The sequence below is a fragment of the Dipteris shenzhenensis genome, chromosome 10 (assembly GCF_047967505.1).
Source record: "Dipteris shenzhenensis isolate YYH24624 ecotype China chromosome 10, Dip_SZ_1.0, whole genome shotgun sequence".
NCBI classification, from domain to species: Eukaryota; Viridiplantae; Streptophyta; class Polypodiopsida; order Gleicheniales; family Dipteridaceae; genus Dipteris; species Dipteris shenzhenensis.
Window position 1 is genome coordinate 51,756,553 of NC_141605.1, and position 12,721 is coordinate 51,769,273.

A 12,721-nucleotide genomic window follows, 5' to 3' on the forward strand; every position below is an offset into this window, starting at 1 on the left:
TTGACGATATGGCCCTTGAGGGGTCCCCTCTAGGGACAAGGGCCATATCAACATGCATTATACAATATCCAAGATGCCACTAGACAGAAATGGCATGTCGATATGGCCCTTGCCCCTAGAGGGGACCCCTTAAGGACCATATTATCAATTGCATTTTGCTTGGTTACACAACGGAATACATTTTCCTTGGTACACAAATATATAACTCCAAGAACCAGCGTAGTGGCTATCATAAATCTCCTTGTGTTTGCCACCACGTTGGTTGTCATAGACCTCCTCCTGTAATATGTAAAAATAGGTAACGGAGCTATAACTCCAAGAACCAACGTGGTGGTCTCTCCAAGACAACCTTGAATTCTGGGCAATGACAAGTTGTCAGGCTAGCGACTGCACTGAGGTGATGCTTAGAATGATAGATTGCGTCTCATTATTATGCCAAAAACCAGTGTGATGGTCTCTCCAAGCCAACCTATGATTTGCATGGATTGTGGGTAAAGATGCAGCAAAAGGCTACACGATGACAGGTGGTTAGAGAGACAGCATTGTGGTGGTGTTCAGAATGATAGGTTACGTCTAATTATTATGCCAAGGACCAGCATGGTGGTCTCTCCAAGCCAACCTTCAATTTTAATGATCTGCACGGGTGCGGTGCCTAGTGATAGGTGACAAATCTGCAACAAAAGATTGCACGATGATAAGTGGTCAGGCGGCTTAGGTCAAAGACTGCATTGCGCGAAGCATTGTAGAGATGCCGTGTGTCGAGCTATACAGTGTTCAGAACAAATAGATTGCGTCTCATTATTACGCTAGTATGCCTTCATTACGTTGAGAAAATTTTTGGTGAGAGCGCAGGTTTGCGCAAAATTTAAATATTCACCCAAAAGCGCATCGCATTGCGGCCCAGAAATGGCCCCAAAAATAGTTCCGTGATTGGCTACACCCTGTTGGGATATCTCAAGGTGTATGCCCCAGGCACACCTTAGTCTCTATGTGTGTGTGCTAGAGGCACCGTTAGGTGCCCATAAGCGCTGTTAGGTGGTGGTAGAAGCCACATAGGATGATTGAGAGAATCTAGGAGCAGATTGAGGAGATGATTGTGGAGCTCAGAGGTCATCAGTGATGTCAGTGATCATGTAAGAGGTGCCTACTTAAGGACCTCACCTTTCTTCATTCCATAAGCAAGAATTCTCAGTTTGTATTCACTCCATGCTTTCCTTTCGGTTTACCAACATGGTATTAGAGCAGTTTGACCCTCCTTGAGCCCACTTGTGCCACATCATCTTCTTCTTCTTCATCTTCACCATTTCTTCTCTTTCTTCCCAAATCTTGCTAAAGCTTGTTCTCCCTCAGTTCTCCGCCATTCTTCAAGCCCTTCCTGCTGGAGATACCCCTCGTTTGGGCGAACCTCCACCTGCAAGCAATTAAAAAAAAAACGTCTTTGCTGGCTGCCATTCTCCAAACAACGCATTTTTTCGTCATTCTTCTGTTGCAAAATACTCCCTGCCTGCTGTGCCATTGCTCGAGCCCTCTTAGAAGTAGATGGGCGACCTCAACATTTTGAGTCATTTTTCAGCTCATTTAGTTCAGTAATGAAGGAGAAATCGTCAAAACTCAGGTTCAGGCTATAGTAACTCCCCCAGGCAAAACAATGCACCATTTTGCCCAACTTCTGTGCTGGATCTTCTCTAGTATATGAGCTTTCTTTTGCTTCACAAAGCCCTCTTTTCTTTGCTTTGAAGAGTGAGATACAAGCCCTCCAAGTTTAGGCCTCTGTTTTGGACAGTTTTGACAAGGTTGTGAGTGTGATGCTACATTAGATGCTAGTTTAGCATTTTTGAGGTTTTAAAGTTTTGAAAAGCATCAGTACAACTGTGGCTACAACTTTCTTTTAAGTTGCTATACCTGGATTTGCCTGGAATACTTTCATTTAGTCACCTCTATGAAGCATGCAAGTGAAAACATCATTGATTTGTAGTATGGATTTTAGTTGCAAGCCTTTGCTACTCTAAATACTTGTTTTTTGAAGCTCTTCAACTCTTTCTTGGCTTGTAAGAGAGTAGACACTGCCCATTCTGGGTTAGACCCTCTCATGGCTACCATCTTGAATATGGATAAGTTCAATGGTAAGGGTTTCCACACATGGCAGATGAAGGCCAAGTTTGCATTAATGAGGGAAAACCTCTAGGGGCTTGTCTTCAACTTCTTCTTCAATAGCCTCCAATGCTAGAGAATCCTCAGCTCCGACACACCTGGCAAGAGATCCTGCTAGAGAGGAGAAAGCCTATGGCATCATTGCTCTTGCCTTAGGAGATGACTATATTCATCACATCTCTGACTTAGAGTCCCCTTCAGAAGCTTGGCAGAAGCTTGACATTATTTTTGGTGCTAGCTCTCACATCTGAAAATTGTCACTTAAGATTGCTTTCTTTGAATTGAAGATGGTTAGTGGCACTCCTTTGGCTGCCCATGTCAATTACATGCGAAGTCTCATGACTCAACTTGCTTCTATCAACTCTCCTATCACTACAGATGATGCTATGGCAGTGTTGCTCAAGAGTATGCCTGAAGATTATGATCATGTTGTTACCACTTTGAAAAATCTTCCTAATCCTAATCTTGAAGGTCTTATCTTTGCTCTTCAAGAAGAAGAAAGGCACATGGAACTCCGGAAAGACAATGACACAGTCTATGCCATAAAAATCCAGAAGGGCAAGTTTTCACCTTGCAATCATTGTGGGAAGACTAATCACCTCTCAAAAGACTGCTTCAAGATCAATCCATGCAAACACTGTGGCAAAAACAATCATCATGAAAAGTTTTGTAGAGCCAAAAAGGAAGCAACTTCAAAGTCAGAAAATGCCAATCTACTTTCAGTTGATGTGCCTCCACAAGATGAGGCATCCTATGAAGATTATGCTTTTTGAATCATCTCCATGTATGCTCCAGATCTCTCTTTTTTATTGAGTTAAGGTACTCAGCCTGGATAGTCCTCCAAAATGAATGAAATAAACTATTGTGTGTTTTGTAAACACATCTGGTCACCATATGATGTAGGCCATGTGTATGTGTTTTTGCTCCATGGTACCTCTTGTAGACATTGTGTGCATGTACATGCAGGGGAGATAACCATTGGAAGGTCTTTTGTATCCCTTTTTGTTTACCTTACACCCATGGGAACCCTTGCTAGCTTGAGATCCTAGCCATTGATAGATCCATGACCACCATGAGATGGCATGTGACACCTTGTGCTAGTTGTATCCTTGACATAGCCTGAGGCATTCCCTTGAGGGGGGGTATGTTGGGATATCTCAAGGTGTATGCCCCAGGCACACCTTGGTTTCTATGTGTGTGTGCTAGAGGCACAGTTAGGTGCCCATAAGCACTGTTAGGTGGTGGTAGAAGCCACATAGGATGATTGAGAGAATCTAGGAGCAGATTGAGGAGATGATTGTGGAGCTCATAGGTCATCAGTGATGTCAGTGATCATGTAAGAGGTGCCTACTTAAGGACCTCACCTTTCTTCATTCCATAAGCAAGAATTCTCAGTTTGTGTTCACCCCATGCTTTCCTTTCAGTCTACCAACACACCCAAGCAAACATTGACCCGAAACAAACGTCGAAAATAGTCTTGTAGTTTTAAATATCATCTACCTCAATCTCTCCCTTGTCCTTGCCTTTTGTAACAAACATACAGACAGTGTAAGACAAAAAAGTATCCACTTAATACAAAGAAAACTTTCAAAGCAAAATCACTTCATTACCTAGAAAAAATGTGTTCGTTCTTTTGGAGTTTGTCCAAATTATGTGTAGACTTTCCTCAAAAGGTTTTAATAGCAACATATCAATATAGTAAAGGCCAAGAAATATGGTTCTTAAGGACTTGGAAGGGGCCAAAGCATCCAGTTAAGAGAACATTCTCATAGCAGTCCCCATCTCTACCATGAGGACAAAACTTGACCTTAGGGGATGAGTTAAGTGCCATTCGTTCACAAAGTTGAGATCCTTGTTTATTAATTATGGATGAGGGTGAATCTCTCAACAATCATCTGAAGGCCAACATTCTTAGAAATCCAGTGACGGTGGTTGGTAAAAAGGTGGACATCAATGTAATAGCCATGCTAGCATCATGGTCAATAAGTTGGAGAATGATCAAAGCAACTCCCATCTAAGGAGCCTGTTCCACCATTGTTGCTCTAGGAGGAGGCTCAACAGAAGTAGTTTGATGGAGATCATGAGAAAACGGCTTTTGTTTCTAAGCAAAGGGGAGGACAAAGGCAAGGGCAAGCCCGCTATTACCATGATTACCTTGATGTTTTCTGTATAAAATAAGTTGGATCAGAAGAAAAAGATGGAAAAGCCCAAGGAAGAAGAGTCAAATACTAAAATGGCATTTGGTGTGATAGAGGCATTCTACTTAGTAGTTGCTCCCAGCACTCCTCAAATTAAAGATGTATCACAATGCTCATGTCCAAATATCGAGTAGGTGTCTATGTATCCAAAGTCCTCTTTGAAGGTGGATGACAAAGTTGCTTTGTCTGCATAGCTGAACGTCATCATGCAAGTAGGTTGACAACACTAGCGCTCTCTCATAACTCTCAAGTGACGATTTACTCTTTTCAAATCTTCATATTTCACGTTGTGTGAGTCCTGTGTCATGATGATATATTGCATATGCTCTAAGCAAATTAGGAGACTAAATTTTACAAGACGCAAGGATCACAATTCTGGCATTCAATTTGCAGCTCATCTTACATATTTGTTTTGTTCATTCACAGCTAATTATGTTTTGGGCCTCCTCAAATGGCTTTTTAAAGTTTTTCTCTTTCCTTTTTATTTCTTTTTATCAGAGTGGGGAGCCCCCAAACATGTGGGGCTTGCCCTCTTTAAGGCAGGCCTACATTCACAATGAAGCACGTGAGCAATGGGGACTCGTGAAGTGAAGATGGAACTCCTGCAAGGAAGCCCCTAAGATTGGAGAATCATAGAGAAATTATGCCCATAGAATTTTAGTTACAAGTATTTATGCAAAATTCAGAGTTTCCAACCTTCATTATCCAGAATAGTGAACTGAGGATGCCAGAAATTGGCTACAAAACAATTGATCCATATTTTACAAAGCAGCTATTCTTTCTCTCATTATCTTACTGACTTCGAAGTGTACTCACAGAGATCAATCAGACTCCATGGATTCTCCAGCTGTAGAAGCTCACGAACAACTTTTTCAAGTTCAGTTGTTTCTTGTAAAAGCCCTTGCAAGCTGAAGGCCAAAGCACCAAGAGAAAGCAAGACTGCATTGCTCAATGGCTCCATATAGGGGTCCCTTGAAACATCAGCATCAGCATGCACAAGCTCAGTTACCACACCATGAAAATTCTTCTCAAATTCTACCATAAACTGTTTTGACCTGTTTGGGACTCTCTCTAACAGAGAAGAATTAAAAATTCCGGAAGCATGAGCTGCAATGTCTGATTTCGCCAGACTTTTGAGCTCCACAAACCTCCTGCCATCTGCATGCATCTCATCCTCGTTTTTGGACCTTGGAACTAAATTTTTTACATTCATATGAAACAATTCTCTACTAATCTTATCTTGAAGAGCTTGTTCCAGGAGCTCCAAGGTTGGAATAATTTTCTCCTCCAAAACCTGCATTGCAGATCTAAAAGGCCCCTGAAGCTCTTCTATTTGCACATGAGCATTCTCAGATACTTTTAAGATTGTCTCAAAAGAGCAAATACTGAAGTGTAGCAGATCCATCATTCTTGCTTGTACATCCATGAGCTTGGAAAAAATGTCTGCAGGAAAGGGTGTGAACCAGAACTGGGGCTCTTCTGCTGCTTCCTTAACCAAGACTTTCTGTCGTGACAACAGACCTCTTAAAGCTCTTTCTTTTTCCTTGAGATTTCCAACAGCTATACTACAGCACTTATGGCAGCGTGAGCCTGAATAAACAGATAAGGCAGCAGTAGTAAAATCTTTCAGATTGCCTAGTCCTAAAGTCAACTCAGTTTTGACAATTGAAGCAGCTCGTCTTGGCATGACAAGCATCTCGATTGTAATGAAGCTGGCCATACCCAGGAAAGCCTCCACAATTCTAACCACTGTAAAATCTTGATCGGTTGAATCTCTATTTGTGCGAGCAAGTATAACGATGGCGCCAGTGAATGCAGACACAGCGCCAGCGTAACCATACAACTTGCTTTGTCTTAGAAAGCTTGTTAGGACTACCCATGGCAGGAGTGCCACCAGTCTAAGAAAAGGAAAATTTTTTGTGGCCAGAACCACAAGCAAACCATAAATGGACCCTGCCACAGTGCCTTGCGCTCGTAAGTTTGCAATTTTAAATGAGCCTCCTTTTGACACTCCAGTAAAGCCTAAGCCCAACGTGATATCTGCCCAGTAGCCTTTCTTTCTACTAAACCATGAACCCATGAATGCCCCCATTGCCATTGCCATAGACATTTTTACTGCAGACCTCAATTGCTGAGGGTTCACCTCGAAGCCCATGAATAATTTCTTCAATCGAAAACATAGGCGCATTGATTTTGAGTTCCTCTGCTCTTGCTGATGATGTAGAAGGTTTGGAACGTTATTGCAGTCCTTGCATGCTGTTGAGTTTTCAACGCCAGGCTGAGATCTGGGAAATTCTTGTGGTGCACTGTGGATATGAATCTGAACGTTATCACACAACTGAGAGTATGCGATTTTTAGGCCACCAGCACGGCAGGATTCGAATTTCCCTAGATGTTCTCTCTCTGAACCTGAAATGATCTCTTTAGTTTCCTCCACGAATTTTTTGATGTTGAAAAGGAAAAACAAGGCTGCTGTTTGGGACTGAAAACCTTGTGACTCATGACCAACCGTTTCTAGATCACGAACTAATCTACCGGTGATCAGACCATCTTCGAGAACAATGCTTTCTCCAATTTCGCTACTATTTATGTAGGCCAATTTTTGGCTTGCAGTGCTCAGTTCCTCATTGAAGGACAATAAGGCCTCATTTCCTTCATCTATTATAAGTTGCCTGTGGCCTGAAAAATCCTTAATATCTGCACTTGCATGCCTCAAAGCTAGGCAAGCCCAATCAGTAAGATAGATTAGGCAGTCTTTGAGCATACCATGTAGCAACCTCTTTGAAGGTGAACCCAAATCTGATAGCAGAGCAATCTCCATGCCAACTAAATTTTTCTGAAGCTTGCTCAAGCCTTTGAGCAGATGCTTCAAGTGTTTTGAACACCCTGGACATCCTGGGAGCTGCCATCCTATGTCATTCTGGATAACAGAAGAAGTTGAAATGCTTGAGACAAAATATACAAACAGCACAAAAAGTCCGTAAATAATAAAGAATGATGTAAGTCAACGACAGGTTCGACTCAAGAATGATATAATCGTTCTTATAGTAAGCAAGGTATAGAATTAAAAACACTTAAAATTTAAGATATGTATCCACAGAGAGCTTGCCTTGCTAGACCTAGACAAAATCCATACAACTTTGACTTCAAGAGACGTAGCTGAGAAAGCATCAAACCATCAACTCTTTCATTCAGAGGGACTGTCACAGATACGCACCACTTCAGAACATGTACCCACTAGCAATTTCTATTTCTTCTCTGGACCTGATGGGTGATTTAGCTTTGGTTTAGGCTAGGGTTAATGCAGTGCAGGTGACGCCCATCGTTGATGACTAATCTCCCAGCGTGCTCAATTATGAGATCTACCACAAAAAAACATAGACATGGGAAAACGTACACATTCCCAACACACCCACCACGAAGATGCATAACAGTCGTGACAAAATTAAATAAAAGGCATAGAATTGATTTACCTCTTTAGCATTGATTTCAGCATTTACTGTAGAGCCTATTTTTGCCAATGCTTTTGCCTGAAGAGTCAAAGATGACCCTTTGGTAGTCGCATTGATACAAAACGCATCAACCATTATTCTCAGCCTTTCAGAAACAATTCGACCTGACAACTTGGCTTGCGACTGTACCTGTTTTTTAACAAGCACTTAATTAAATAGATATATGTATCAAAACTTGCTATTGCAAACCAGTTACATTTCCAAAGAATACAATACACATATTTGGGAAGAGAGAACATCCTGAACCGTTTGATCTTCTATGGAAGAGTCCAAGATAATAGCCCATACGTGCAAAAAAACAATGAAAAATAACTAGGCAGATTAAAGAAGAGAAGCTGTACATTATGGAAAGTAGAGCGACAGACTTGAAAATAACAAAGAAAAGTAGGGATTACAATAGTAATGCTGCGCTCTCCATTTTGGAGAATTGAAAATTATTTGTAGACAATAGCATTAATACAAACAGAGAATGGCAGGAAAAATAGCTTTCACTGACCCATGGAAAAGCAATAATGGCAGGTCCAACAAGTTACTTTGCAAATACTAGTAAAGACTTACACCTAAGAGGAATGTTTTAGAAGAAAAATAGCCTTATTTATACCTTTAAAATGGTAAAATATATCCAATCTTACAAATCGAGGTTCAAAAGACAGGTGTCACACACATACAAGAAGAATACGATTGATCTGAAAATCAGACACAAAAAGAGGGCGGGTCTTCAGAAGAGGACATGAAAGAAAACTAGAGTCTCAGAGTAGGAAATTAACTTTTAGTAAGCAAAGCAATGCTTAAATTCTTGTCAGTACCAAAAGAGAAGACGCAAAACAAGTCGAGGAAAAGTACACTAAAGAGAGTTTATTATTTCACAGATACTTAGTGTCGTAAACCTTGCTAAAATGATTTCTTTAAACTTACTTGATGCATTGCAAGGTGGGGGAACGGCAGGAGGAGTGCAAGCATGCCACAGGTAGCACCTACAATTGTTGTCCCTGCAAGCTGCAAGGGGAAAAAGACTCTTTCCATGTCTCCCTTTTCGATCGATGCGGTGACATAAAGTATGGCACTATGTGCAAGAGCAACCCGCTTGGCTAAAATATGTGTGTTTTGAGGATATACTATGATGAATGAGCTCATCGAGATACAAAGGATAGCCACACTCAATGTTATCCTTTCAGGCCCAACTAGCTGCAAGACCAGCATTGCCATGCCAACACCTTGGACTGTCCCAACTATTATTCCTGCAGTGTCCTGAATTGCCTTCTCAAACGTGGATTCACCAACCACAGTCACTGCCATAACATATGCGAATATAGGAAATGTAGTCCACTGCACGTGCATATTGCCAAGCTGCAATACCAAGCCTGCCATGAAACAGCCCCATGCTGTCCTGAAAGCAGCAGTAAGCCTTGTACGCCAGAAAACCTCCTCGTGCATAGATGGCTTCAACTTGGTTGGCATATTTGCTGATTATCACTCGTTTGAAACCTGCACACAAGTCGGATATACATTTGAATTAGCAAAATGGCTTAGATCATCTTGCATACAAACTTTCTCAATTCATAAAATATTCGAATAAAATTTATCCAAAAACTACATTAATTTTATTTTAGTCATCTCAAACAACCTAACAAAGGCAGCTCATGCAGCACAATAAAACTTGGGCAAAGGTACACACAAGCTCGTGGTAGTAGGATACAGTAAACTAGTCAAATTTGAACTCAATTTAAAACAGGAGCGACAATCACATAGACAGCTTAAACATTGAATCCAGTTTCAATTTGTGGAAAGTGCAAAGTTGTAGCTACGTTAAGACAATATCCATGAGGTTACAGACATACGCATAAACCCTGTAAGTGAGTTCTCAATTCATCAGTTCGCAATTCATCAATATAGGATTCTATAAGCACGCTCTCTCTCTCTCTCACACACACACACACACACACACACACACACACACACAAAACACACACACACACACACACACGTGCAAGTGCAACATGCACGTACATATGCATGTACGTAGACACATGCGTGGATATAAATAGATACAAAAGTAAAATATCAGCTGTCTGCATTCCCCTTGTGTAGCTAGGAGTAATATAATTTTAGTTTACGTCTTCAAAAGGTAACTGATCTGATAGACACAACACTAAGGATAACACAATGCAAAATTTCCCCAAGGGATATTAGGGGGGAAAGACAACATCTAGATGGCCTAAGAGCACTCATTCACTCATTATAGTCATGGAATGGTTTGATAAAGCCGCGTTAATTCCAAACTCATGATAGATTATTAAACTGTGTCATGCACTTGGAAGGAGTACATGCTATGATATCACCGCTGATTTCATCAGAATTGTCTTACAGTGATTATGTAGACATAATTCCTCCCACATGCACCTAAACAAGCATTTACACATTGGACTTCGTACTGAACTTATAGAGATCAAGTGATGGGCTTGGGGAACAATGATGTATAGCACTTAAGAGAGACGGGTCTATTTTGTTCTCTCTGAGCTGAATGGAAATTCGCTTGCAAAAGGTAGCTGTAGATTGAAGGCATTATCATAAGATCAGATTTCGCAACCTAAAATTTGAAGACTGCCTGGAACATCCAAACTAACGATGCTAAAGAAAAAAATGGAGAGTGCAATCTTCAATCTTGTAAGTTACCTACAAGGTTACAAACCAGAGAGTCCATAATGCATAGCAGGGATAACCATTGCTTTCCGATTACTTACCCCTTCGAATCTTTCAAGATTAAAGAGCGCTGTCGGCAGCCATTTGTATGATCGAAGACTTTGAATAAAAGCCAGCTACTGGAATATTAGAAAGTATGATGGATGAGAACCCTGGATTGACATCAAAAATGCCAGTCAGCAACGTTTTCCGTGTCTTGACGCAGCAATTCAAAACGAAACGATCATGCAGACTTCAATACCAAGTAACTAAGCATTTGCAGATACTCCAGATGACTCTTCGTTGTAGCTAGAGGAAGCAAGAGCCCGTGTGAAGGGTGTGAGGAGGACAGTACGTGAAGGCCGTAGCACTCAGAAAGAGCCACTCTCTGTCAGCTGAGAGCACCCTCGAGACAATCGCCGAGTAACAGCTCAAATCACACCCTCAGGGGGTTAGACCTCGATTAACGGATCAGCCAACGAGACTGCGAGCGCGGCAGCTCATTCAAGCGATTGTTTATCAAGCGCTGACGATCGCAATTTCGTTCCTGCAGAAAGTACTGATGCATTTATAGAAGCAACGGTGCCTATGGCTGGTGCAAAATCAGAGAGACGAATTATTAGTCAGTGGACGGTTAGTGGGATGGGACGTGTGTACTGATTGATTATATACTATCCCCGTAACAAGCAGCTGGATATGAGAGATGAGCGTGCTCCTATTTGCCACCGGCATTTCCACCACATTCTGGCATATTCACCTTACAGTGCTCCCTGGGAACCAATCGTGAAATTTTCTAACAGCAATTCCTTTACTACGCAGAACAAAAATGATTAGCGTGTTCCTCATCGAACCAATATCACCATCTACACAGTGTGTACCGTTTGGAAATGCGCAGAAGGTAAAGAAACAATAAGTGATAAGGCATAATACGATCAACTTTCACAGGCCAAGGATAACCACAATGAGCGTGGAGTGTCTGACCATTCAATGACATGCTTCGTGCGCTCCGATGGTACATGTCTGTTGGTCAGGAGGATCAGTGCGATGCATCACCAAGGTGTTATGTGCCGCATGCACGTGAAGACATCTGCCCAATAGCAATCCGCTTTTGGATCATGGGCAAGGACAGCGTGTGTCCTTGCACTAAGCATCTCTCTCTCTCTCTCAACCTCTCAACAGCTAGAGCCGAGCCTGGAGTCCAACTTCACGCGATAAGCCCGTTGAGGAGGAACAAAAAACCGTGAACCACTGCTTGTTTGTATATCTTCCAAACGCAATTGCTGAAAGAGACACCAATTTTATTCGATATTCAGCTCGCTGAAAAGCTCCCACGAACATGGGCTCTCTCTCTCTCTCTCTCACACACACACACACACACACACACACACAATCGCCGCTGCTTGGCCGCATGATCAACAGTAACTAGTGATGGAATCTCACGTTGAGATCGTGATTTTTCTTCTGTAGCAGACAGCGTCTCCTTGCAATAATACATGGGGATTCTACGACTCAAAATGCTAATTAACTTCCTTCAGATCAGATTAGATCAGATTTCTATGCAGCGTTCTCCATTTTAACTCGTGCCCAGTTCAGCTTTCTATGATTTGTTAGTAGCCAAGGTAATTTGGTGTACTGGGTTGCAGTAAGAGTCCATAACACCAAATATTATTGCACTCTCGTAGGGGGCCTACGTTTCGGGTGGCTTGCAAGAGAGAGAGATGCCTGCACTATAACCTTTGGGCAACTTGCACCCCCACAATGTGGGTGCATAAGATGCTAGCAAGCCACATAGGTAAGTGGGTATGAAAGAATGATAAATTGGTGGGTAAGTAAGTGGGTATAAAAGAAAAGAGAAATCCATTACAATCATTATTCAAGCACATAGCGTCCATCCTTTTAAAACCCTTTGAAACGCACATTTCATTATTTCACAAAAGGAGCAAACCATTTGAAGATCACAACTCCAAAGGAAACTGAGTAACATAGGTATTTTAAAACATTCTCATACAAGGCATGAAAGAAGTCTCATGACATCCTAATCCCTCACTAAGTAACTAAATTGTTTGGAATGGAAAGCCAAAAACCTCTTAACTGCTTTATGTCAAAAAATCCCCATTGATCTTTCTCTAGCTCTAATTCTACAACCAAATAGCATGATTTCCCAATGTGCATACACCGGTG

General features: G+C 41.6%; 1 protein-coding gene across 1 annotated transcript; it reads right to left on the reverse strand.

Moving 5' to 3' along the window:
- Positions 1–5,062: 5,062 nt before the first annotated feature.
- Positions 5,063–9,353, reverse strand: LOC147897959 (uncharacterized). Its single transcript, XM_087380903.1, has 3 exons — positions 8,777–9,353; positions 7,823–7,990; positions 5,063–7,269 (listed from the first exon to the last, which is right to left on the reverse strand). Exons 1-3 carry the CDS (start codon positions 9,317–9,319, stop codon positions 5,137–5,139), a joined length of 2,844 nt encoding a protein of 947 aa, XP_087237029.1. The 5' UTR covers positions 9,320–9,353; the 3' UTR covers positions 5,063–5,136.
- Positions 9,354–12,721: the final 3,368 nt, after the last annotated feature.